At 43.7% G+C, this 11,725-nt stretch overlaps 1 protein-coding gene across 5 annotated transcripts in view; it reads right to left on the bottom strand.

Moving 5' to 3' along the window:
• Nucleotides 1-534: 534 nt before the first annotated feature.
• The window catches only part of ANKRD29 (ankyrin repeat domain 29), a 101,719-nt gene continuing 90,528 nt past the window's right edge, over nt 535-11,725 (bottom strand). For all 5 annotated transcript variants that reach the window (XM_056521751.1, XM_056521750.1, XM_056521747.1 and 2 more), the window contains one exon: nt 535-9,993. In XM_056521751.1, coding sequence (XP_056377726.1) covers nt 9,904-9,993 — 90 coding nt within the window. In that variant the 3' untranslated portion in view covers nt 535-9,903. The remainder of the gene's footprint in view (nt 9,994-11,725) is intronic.

Genomic DNA, 11,725 nt, shown 5'->3' with positions numbered 1-11,725 from the left:
GGGTACCTTTTGAGGGTTGTTTTTTTACCCAGGTTAAATACAATGAGGATAATGCAGAAAGGCTCCCTTCCTGTGCCCACACTTCAGATAGGCTACTGAAAATAAATAAATAAAAATACAAATCAACTTACCTCTCTACATTTCTATAGCAGGTCTTCCCACTGCTGTAAGTGTTAAAGTGCATACAGCGTGTTGCGCTGATAGTGTGCCGCCTGTGCTTGGAATAATTGTACTGGGCTACTGCAATTAGGGATGAACGAATCGAATCTGACAAATCCGAATTCGGTACGAATTTCAGGAAAATTTTGATTTGTACAGAATGCGAATATCACCGCAATTCAATTGCGCAAATCGCTTCATTAAACTCCATTTAGCGCAGTCCAGGCGGATCCACATGTGAGGACATGGAGCAAGGAATCCTGGGAAGGCAGGAACAAAGGTCATACCAACAGGAGTATGTGTGTGGTACAGATGTAAACTTACCTTAATATATATCTAGTTAGTACCATTGAAAAAAAAAAAGACACATGTTCATTAAGTTCAACCAAGCAACATTCATTTATTTTATTTTTTTTATTTTTTTCATTTAGTTTATTTTTTACATTTTTGCTCTTTAGATTTGCTGCGGCTGGTTCACCTACATGCTGTGGCTTTGTGTTGCAGAAAACCAACAGCATTTCCATCTTATGTAAAAGAACCGTAAATGATTGCTACGGGTTCACACCCAACATAGTCAAACCAAAAATATGTAGATTTAATAAATGTATTAATTATAGTTTACCTGAATATGACATAACTTTGATAGATGTTAGTCTTCATTATAGGAAAATCCAAGTGATAATAAAGAGTTTATTTGTAAACAGAAACGGGAATAACACTCACATTTCCATTACAGCAGACAAACAAAAGTATATAAATACCACACAGCTAAAAGAGCATTCCACTTTAATTAATGTACCGTTTAAAAGCTTGGACCAAGGCCCAATAGGTAAAGCTTGTTGTCATCTGTCATTGCATAGAAATAGCTTTATTTAGTTTTACTGTAGCACATGCAAAGAAGTCTAATGCATTATTATCTGCATACTATTCAAAAAGTGTGTCGTTTTTATATAACATAGATTAAGCTGAAGAGGATTTTCCAGCCACAGTGTTTGCTATATACTGTTTTCTGCTAGGTTGCTAATAGCTATTACCGTTTCTATGACTCTCTTAACTCATGCCCAGTCACTGGTTCTCCCATCTCCAGTTTACATTCTATTTTGTGGGAGCACCCAAGGGTAGGGTCACACATGCCGTATTTTGCAGCATTTTTTCTGTAGCGATCTTGCTGCACTCACCCTACCCTAAAGGCTGCCATCACACACAGCAGGTTTTCTTTTTGCGATATTGCCACTGCAGTTTTTGAGCAGGAAACCAAAAGCGGTTTCAAAACAAATGGGAGATATAACGGGAGAACTTCTTCTGCTCGATCAACTTCTGTCTGTGGCTCAAAAACTGCAGTGTGTGATGGCAGCCAAATACTAGCAGTCTTTTTACAAGGGCTTCAGCACCAAAATATATAGGTAGAAGATAATTTCAGCAGTGATGTGAGCTAATTCTTTATGCCTGTCCATAGTTAAGCGCTGCTGACAGAACTCCATTGGATCCCCAGGGTACCGGCAGGAACCTAGCGTAAATACCCTAAAACACTGCCATTTTGTTTTTTTTAATCTAAATTAATCTAAAATCTATACTTAGGCTGGGATTACACATGGGAATTTATTTTGGAAAACTACCACTGCAGTTTTTGAGTGAAAGCCAGGAGTGAATCCAGTAGGAAGAAGAAGAATTCATTCCTTTATATTTCTTGTTACTTTAGAATCTACTTCTGGCTTTTTTTGTGTCTGAAGCCACATATTGGGTAAACATTGGCCACATATGGGGTGAAGCATTTAACTCTATGACGACATGAAAGTAAATAAGAAATTTGGAGCTCAGACTACAGTACTATAAATATACAGCATATTAAAGGAAATCTGTGAGCTCTATCTGCTGCTAAGTGCTGCATACACTGTTGGATAGCTGTTAGGGTTAACTGTTCCCAGGAGCACGCCCGCCTTGCTCACCCTTACATCCTACCCCTGTTAGTTAAAGGAGTTGTCTGGTGAAAATTTACTTATCCCCTATCCTATATCCCACCTATATAGGGGATAAGTTATAGATCGCGAGGGGTCAGAGCGCTGGGACCCCCCGCGATCTCCTGCATGGGGTCCCGGCAGTCGGCTGGAAGGGGGCATGCCGATCCCCGCATGGAGCGCCAGCCGAAACGCCCCTCCATGTACCCATAGAGATCCATGGAGGGGTGTGCCGGCAACGGCTTCCTGCGGGGGTTGGACATCAGCTTCCGGCAAACTACCAGGAACATGTGCAGGAGATCGTGGGGAGTCCCAGCGCTCGGACCCCCAGCGATCTATAACTTATCCCCTATCCTTGGATAGGAGATAAGTTATTTTTTACTAGACTACTCTTTTAAGGAAGAACTGGGAGGTGAGGGTGAGCAGGGAGATGTGGCAGGTTGTGGCACTTGAGCAGCTCGGCCCACCTCCTAGACACTTGACTGAGAAATTAAAATGCAATTAAATTAGTTTGAAAACCACAATCAGCTCCAGGAAAGGTACAGTTTACTTGTATACCCCAACAGCTATCTAATGATGACTGAAAAAAATGAATATTTGTCATTACGAATATATAGCACTATATTCTAAATATTCACGAAATCACGAAGTGACAATATTCGCGATAAAAATTTGCATTACGAATATTCGTGCTCAACACTATTCCAGACGGAGCGTGCTAAAGTGGCGTTTGTGGTCAGTTTACTGTCTGGAAAAGATTTAGCCTGGGCTACTACTCTCTGGGATTGTAGAAATCCGGTCTCTTTGAACCTGTCGGCTTTCCTTGCAGAATTCCACAATGCATTTGAAGAACCTGCGCAAGCCTCCTCTGTGGAGTGGCTTTTCTAAACCTCTGCCAAGGGAACTCCTCCATTGGCGACTACCCGGTTCAGTTCTGCACTCTTGCCTCTGAACTTGCTTGGACTGATGAGACCTTGGGTGCTACCTTTAAAAAAAAGACTTTCCTCTAGAATTGCTGCACAAGATTCTCCGACTAACCTGAGCGAACCTATCCATTTCGCCACTCGTATTGATGTGTGTTTTGCCGAGAGGCAGGAGGAACTTCCTTTGAAAAAATAACCTGCCCGGACATGGCGTTTACCTCATCTGGCACCCATGTTCCAACATTCACCCCTACTGTCTTCTTTGCCTCCTGCCGAAGAGGCTATGGAAGTGGACCGTTTTCACTTAACGCAGCAGGAAAAATCCCATCGACGTAATGAGAATTTGTGCCTATATTGTGCCAGTCCGAAGCACTTTCTCAAAAACTGTTCTGTACGTACTCCGCGTCCAGGAGAATGCTCTTATCTTGGACAAGTAGGAGTGGCATCCCTAGATGTGAATATTACCTCTCCTCTGCCAAGACTTCTTTAATCACTTCTGCTTTTTTGGACTCCGGTTCCACTGGCAACTTCATTGGTGCCTCCCAGGTCCATAAACACCGTCTTCCAGTGACGCATAGTCAAGCCCTTCTTCATTACTTCTGTTAATGGACAAAATCTGAACTGTAAGGTGCAATTCCGCACTAAACCCCTTGTCATGCAAGTAGGGGATTTGCATAAGTAAAGAATTGAGTTTTATGTGCTACCACATTGAACTTCGGAGCTTCTTCTTGGTCTTCCTTGGCTTCAATGTCATTCTCCACAACTTGACTGGAAATCTGGTGAAATCACGTGTTGGGGACAATATTGCCAAGATCACTTGTGCCTCCTCTTAGGCCTGCTAATTAAACCTTCAGAGACGACGCTCTTTCCAGATGCTCTGATGTTGCAGGATTGGACTCCACCCCAAGGCATACTGTTCCTCCGGTGATATCTTCTGTGTCTGTCAAACTTGGACGTAAAGTCTTGAATTAGGGACATTCTTCTTTGCCAGTTGGTCACCTTAGAAGACGGAAGACTCCACGACAGAAACCTGCAGGTCCCTTACAGCCTTTGCCCATTCCAGAAACCCCTATGTCTCATGTAGTGGGGAACTTTCTGAGTTCCAAAGAAGAGGGGGAGACCAAATGGGGGGGGTACTGTAACATCTGCCCCCCGGCCAGACACACTCGCCGTGTGCGCTTTCTTGTCATGTCCCCGCTGCCGGTGGGGCTGGGATTCGCATCGCGTGACTTGCCCGCATGTGAATCCAAGCCCGTCACTCACCTCCCTGGTCTTTCTGTTCTCGCAGCCTTATCGCACGTGCCTCCACCTCTTAGGGCGCACACGCGCCAGAGCTCTTACATTTAAAGGGCCAGTACTCATTTAATCAAGTGTCTACACCAGCACCCTGTCTTTAAGTATCAGCTCCTCCCTTTGTTCCCTGCCGGATTATTGTTGCCTTGTGCCCTAGTGAAAGCATACTGTGCTCCTGTGTTCCTGATATCCGTGTTCCTAATCCTTGTATCGTTACCTGACCCTGCACCTGTGCCACCTGCCCTGACCTACTGCTACCTTGACCTCATCTTACCAGTTTCCTTTTGTGCCACGCCACACCCCAGCAACCTGTGTGGATGAGTCGTGCTGGGGGTAGCGACCTGGGTGCCGCCTGCTGCAGCAAGACCATCCCGCTTTGAAGAGGGCTCTGGTAAAAACCAGTGCACCTTAGACTCAGCTCCCTGGCACGGCTCACGTCATCATCCACACAGGACCAGAGCATCCACCACCTGCCGTGACCCTTACACCTGTGCAGCAAATAGAGCTGGCAAATTCCCATTAAAATTAAATTGCACAAGACTTGGACTTAAAACAACAAAATAATAAAGCATAAAAAAATAAAATAAAAAAAAGGTGTATATTGCTGTAATGCCAGAGATTTATAGCATATCCACATGATATGCCATCAATGTCTAATAGGTGTAGGTCCAACCTCTTTGACCCACAGCAATATTGAGGAAGAGGGATCCCATCCTCCCTGATGAGGAAGCCTCTGGCCAAGTATATATTTGGAAAAAAGAGAAGTGGTCTGTGGGTCCCATAATGTTTAGACTTTTAAGGCATTTCTTGTGGTTATCCCTTTAAATTTCCCCTCAAGCTATTCTTTTGAATATATTGTAGTTTTTAATGTTGCAAAAACCTGTTATTTATTGTGGTAATGTTAGAAAAGTATATGATGCACTGTTATGGAGTTGTTAGTAATCGGCTAGAAATTGTTATAATGTAACATAAAGGCCCCCTGTAAATGTGATGTGGTATATTGATCTCTATAACAACAGACTGGTTATGGAGGCCAGCCCACTTTTCTTTAACAGCATTCTGGCTGCATAGTCTTATCCTTTCCTATAACACTAGTCTGACTGAGGACTCCAGCCCACCCTCACATTACAACAGCTTTGGCTGTGTTGCCTAGTCTTGTAGCCTATAGTAGTAGTTTGCTTATGTAGTCTGGACCGTCCTTTACCGCAACAGTCTGGCTGCGTAGTCTGGTCTCCCACCTATAAAAACAGGCTGGTTGTGTAGTTTGGACTGTACCGAAAATATATAATCATATTCCTAAAGAAAACATTTCTTGTATACATGTTGCCAAAAATGTTAAAAAAAAAAAAAAAACAGTTTGATAAAAACCTAAACAATATGAAAGTAATTTCTAAAGTATTGCTCTAAATGAATGCTGCTTGATACATAACTGTAACTGTAAAGTGCTGTGAACTGAACATGTACTTTGATTTTTTGTCCCTGATATTATTTCCATCTTGTACAACCTAACATGCTGGCATATATTGACTCTTAATCGGACAGCATGAAGTAGCGACAGACCCATTGATTTCAGCAGTGTATCATTTATATGTTACTATATGTGGACGGCAAGTGCTGTGAACTAGGAGTCCAAAGCATTCATGAGCTGCAGGCTCCTTCTGCCCTTCAGCTGCTTCCTCCCTATTAGGATATGTTAACACAACAAACATTCTGAGCAGAAATCACTTTGGAATTAAATGCAGAATTTTAGGTATATTGCTTTTTGTATTGGTTTCAATGGGGGTTCTGCTTTATCATGCATACTATGTATTTTCTGCAGGGCTGGTGCAAGGATTTTTGCCACCTTTTTCTGCCCCCTGACCTAGCCCATTGGCATTACCCTTTTGACGCACTCCACCTTACTACTGGGGTGACATACTGTAGCAAATCTCCTCCTCATGGGGCTGATGTATGGAGGCACGCAAAATTTCAGGACCTGCCTGTCTGGCCTCGGAGGTGGCACTGTGCTCCTCCAGCAGGCTGAAGAATGCAGATTATTATGGTACGGGGGGGGGGGGGGGGGGCTTCCTGGGTAAGTGTGGTGGGTGCTCTAGGCGGCTCCCAATTTTGCCTATAGGCAAAACAGGCCCTGACCTTCTGCCTCGAAAATTCTGCCTTCATTCCGCACTGAAAACCCACATTCAGAATGAAAAGCCGAAATAAAAAAAAAAAACTGAAACAATTCCGAGCAGAAAGTCTATCGAGTGAGACCCTTATTGTGTTGGGGCCTATGTATATTCCAAGCCCTAAAATGATGCTACTTCATTAGGCCCACATTTATCTTTAGGCCCTGGTTGCCAAAGGCAAAGCCAGTAGTATGCACCTCGATAGTTATGTTCACTGTTATGTGCCTTATAGCAAAAGAGGGATTATGCAGTGTGCTAATGCACTGTGAGAATTACTCTTTATTTCCTCCCATAGTAATGTGGATAGTGTCTTCTGAGAAAGAGACCTCTCAGCCATCACAGCCCTCTCAGGGAATCACTGACCAAAGAGGTGTTCTACCTCAGTCAATGATCGACTAACAAGGCTGTCACTGCTGAAAGTAGTCTCGGATGTAGGAAGTAGCAGGATGAGAAAGGGGGGGGGGGGCTGGATGATACTGACATGTGATCACTTTGCCGTGTGAGGGAGACAAGGCCCAGTGTTTCCGCGTGAAAATTCCTCCAGCTTGTATGCAAAACTCATGTACTAAGGACGCTCTTACTCAGCAACGGTCTAAACAAAAAAGTCAAAGTGCACTTGCCAAACTGAGAGACTGTGGCTTAGGGAGCAGTGGAATAATCAAAAGTATTTGAGTTAAAGAGACAGCAACACCACAAGCTGTAACTATTGAAAATCTGTTGCACCCATTCAAGTATTGTGTCCCCCTTCTGAGGAAGATTCATGCCCTTCTCATCTGCATGCGTTACCAAATTTGCCAGTAAAGCCACAGACTAAGTGACTGTGTTTGTGAGACCCTACTTGGTATCACTGGACAGGAGTCCATTGCTTGTCTCACCGTTTTCTCTTATTGCAAACAACCTGTAGCCAACCTACTAGCCACTGAATGGTTGCCATAGGTGGGAAGTTTATTAGTACAGTTTATTAGTTACAGAATACTGTAAGCAATGTGAACTAGGAGCTTGGCGAATTCATGAGCTGAGCGTGTAGTAACCGAATACAGGCATCTCATAAAAGGATGCAGCACCCCAAGAAGTCAGCTGATGTATTATGTACTATATTGAATTAGTGAATGAGCTATTTATTTTTAATGGCAGTGTCTTCTTACAGGGCTGTACATGTCTAAGGAATCCCTACATGTGTGGTAAACCAGGACTGAAGGTTGGGCTGACTCCCCTCACATGTTGCTCACTGCTGTTCAGTCACCTAGACCTCAGAACACCAGGCTTAAACTGCGCAAAGAAATAATAGGGCCCACCCTATGTACAGGTGGTAATAGACTTCCCCCACAAGTGAAAAAAGTCCAGGAAACAATGAAGTTTAGGCCACAAACTTGAAAGTTTTACTTGTACTAATGATTGTTGGTTAAATACATCTGAATAAACAGAGGCACCAGGCTTTTATACAGATACAAACAGTGGCTGATGGTCTTCCCTGTGAGTGTTCATAGCTGGGCTGTATCCTGTATTCTACAGGGAGGGAGAGGCCGAGCACTGAGCTTCAGCTATTGTGAATATCCTGCCTTATGTTTCTACTGGTATCACCTTTTAATGTAATCCTGATTGTTATCATTAGGGGTGACTGCTAAAAAGTTATCTGTACAGAAAAGGAAGTGTCATTTTAGTTTTTATCTTTGTGGTCAGAATGAAAACTGCAAGATTTCAGTATCATAAAAAATAGACAGTAAAGTGGAAAGAATATCACCAAAAATTCTTACAAAATATTTTAGCATATAAACTCTATTTAAAAAAACATGTCATATTCTGATGACACATTCCCTTTAACCAGAAAATTACAGCTGGTTCACCTGCACTAAGCTCAATACATAAGATTATGGTTCAGGTGAACTGAATTACAACAAAGTATTATTTACCTGGACCCATGGTCAGGTTTCGGAGGTACCTGTTGTATTAGCCTCTACTACTAATAGCCAGCTTTGCCCAATGGAGACTAATACAACGGGTATCACTGGAACTGAATCATAGTACAGTGACCCCCGACTTACGATGGCCCCGACGTACGATCATTTCAACATACGATGGCCTCTCAGAGGCCATCGTATGTTGAAGGCAGGATCAACAAACAATATTTTTGTACGTCGGGGCCATCGCAAAAACGGCTATCAGGCAGCGCAGACTGCTTCAGCTACCACCGGATAGCCATTTAATGTGCCCGGTGTGCTCCTGCTGTTCCGGACCATCCTCTTCATGCTCCGCTGCTTGGCTGTCTCTCTCCTTCATCGTCATCACGTCGACGCGCACGACATCCCATCATCCAATAGAAGCGGCATGCAGGGCGACGTGATGACGGCAATGGAGAGAGACGATCCAGGGCAGTGATGACGGTCAAGAGTGGCGGGACACCCCAGGGACGTGATGACAGCGATGGAGAGCGATGATCCAGGGGAGCGGTGAAGGTCCGAAGCGGCGGAGACACGTGAGTATAACTTTGTTTATAATTATTGCACGGATCCCTCAACATACGATAAATTCAAGTAATGATGGTTCATTTGGAACAAATTTCCATCGTATGTTGAGGGATCACTGTATTGGGTTTAGTGCGGGTGAACCGGCAATCAGTTCCCCTTTAAGTGAGCTAATTCACACCTTCCCAGACTGCCCCAGCCCCGTCTAGATTAATGGGAAAAGGGGATTAGGTTACATGTGTACAGCCCTGTAATAGGAACCACAGTCATAGTGCATACTAATCTTCAGACTACCCCCTACACCCACAGCTTACTAATATGATTCCTAGTCACTGTGCTTGCAGCAAGTTTCAAAAAATGACAATATATAGATACACATGAATGACACCGCGCTAAAATCAATGGGAGAGATAGTCAAAATGCAGTTTGTGCCAAAAAATGGTTTACATGATTTGCCCAAAATTTTCATTATGTTTTTGACATTTTTGCACCATGCTTGACAAAAGGGTGCAATTTGCCCCATTTGACGCACATTTTTAGCGCAACACTAAGCCAAGTATTAGAAGGTGCAAACTTGGACTAGATCATCTCCAGTTGAACCTGATGTCCACAAGTAGAAGTTTACTATGTTTACTCTAAGAATTGGTTTTTATTATCTCCCCAGCGTGTTTGTCGCTACTTAATGCTGGCTTCAGAGGTCAGCACAAAAAGAGCGACTCATTCTCTAAGTATGCATGGCTCAGTATTACAATAAAACTGTCTTAAGACTTAGCTGGTAAAGGCATTATGGGTCATATGAAATTCCCATTTTTAACCCCAGAATTGCAATATTTTTCTATATAATATACATTAGCACATGAGAAGAGCCAGCTTAGTGTTAGGCTTGCAGCAGTAAAACAGGGCAACAAATATGTTCTATCTAACCAAAAGGAATAAGTAGTACATTTTACGGCTGGGAACTCTTGACAGATTCTGCTGTCTTAAGGAGACGTAATATTCGTTCATTTTTGGTGAGATCTGCGGGTTGTTCATTGCCCTGAAATACAAATAAACAATGGTAACTTACCCTAAATTATCAAAAGATGAGAGTTGATATCGTAGAAATATAGGAAGTATGTGGAGTATAGATGATACTTTTATTGGCTAACTGAGAAAATACAGATTGCAAGCAATCAAGAGCGCTCAGGTCCCTTAATCGGGCATGTTACACAATACATGTTAAAAGCATCAATATATACCACCCCTGACTGATCAAAGAACTCTCCTACACTGTTGGTTATATCTGTTTCCTATATGTAACCATTAGGGATGAGCGAATCGAATCTGACGAATCCGAGTTCATTAGGAATATCAGGAAAAATTTGCTATGCAACAAATGCGAATATCATTGCGATGCAATCGCGCGAATCGCTTCATTAAACTCCATTTAGTGCGGTACAGGCTCCAGGGCATCTAAAATGGCGGATCCACATGTGAGGACATGGGGCAAGGAATCCTGGGAAGCTGAGTAGATGGGATGACCCTCAATCACATAGAGCATGCAGCTTATCAGCAGCCAGCCACCCTTTGATGTCGCAGCCCTATATAATCGGCAGCCATCTTGGGGAAAGTCACTTCAGCCTTTTATTGCAGAGAGAGAGAAAAGTATTTTTACAGCAGCGATTCATCTCCCATTCACATCAGCATTCTATTGCAGAGAGGGACAGAGAGCAGTGTGTTGCACAGAAAAGCTTTTTTACAGCAGCGATTCACCTCAATCTCAAATCCCGCCTAAAAGCACTGAAAGGGAAGGGAGTGAGATTGAGAGAGAAAATGCAATTTTGGGTGTAGTACACAACGACTGTGTGCTGCAGCACTGGTGTGTACAACAACTGAAAAGCTAATAGTAGCCAGCCTGTTAGGGTGAGCAGAGCACTAAAAGCATATTGTCCTCTATTAAAGGAGTACTCTGATTTAAAAATGTGTACACCCCAAATGTCCCCCATGACTGTACCTCTCTGGCCATTTACTTTTTACTCCAATCGGTCAAGCCTTTCTCCCGGTGTGGTGCTCGGTATTTCATGGCACTTCCTGGTTATGGTGGTGTGGAGGATGACGTAAAAATCGTCATCCCTCATGCTGCTTATGCTACAAGTTCCTGTCCCTCCGTGCCTCCCTTCTCCGCAACCCCTCTCCTCCCTCCTGCTCTCCCCTCCCTAATAATGTCAATAGTAATGCCGCCCATGCCCCTAACCCCACCCCAATCATCTGTGTCTCCCTCCCCCTCCATTCCCTGGTTACAATATGAAGATAACTAACTTGCTACTAGAATATCCCAGGTAGTCACACCAGCGTAACTATCAGGGATATCATTGGACTACAGATGACCGATCCCGGGATGCGCAGTGCACAGGCGCGTCTGGCGCGGGAGCTTGCCCGCTATGTAAAACTTACTAAGTATTTTTGAGAATATCCCTGGTAGTTACAACAGCGTAACTATCAGGGATATCATTGGCCTAAAGAGATCACATGTCCGGTCCCGGGAAAGGATTAGTGCGCAGGCGCGTCCGGCTCGCGCTGATAGGCTAGGGGCATTGTGAGGTGTTTGCACAGCCCAGCGAATGACGGCTGTGCAAACGAAGATTGTATGAATATGTAAATGGTGGGAGTGATCGAGTCGTGGCTAGGGGGCCGGCATAGAGTGGGGAGGATCCTGAACAAGGTGACGTTTCGTTTCCAAGATGGCTGCGGCCCGGGAACGAAATTCATAATTGTGACAGACAGCCTGT

This window comes from Hyla sarda, chromosome 5 (genome assembly GCF_029499605.1).
Source record: "Hyla sarda isolate aHylSar1 chromosome 5, aHylSar1.hap1, whole genome shotgun sequence".
Taxonomy (NCBI): Eukaryota; Metazoa; Chordata; class Amphibia; order Anura; family Hylidae; genus Hyla; species Hyla sarda.
Note: the sequence above shows the minus strand (reverse complement) of the source record. Positions and strands in the feature narration are given on the sequence as shown.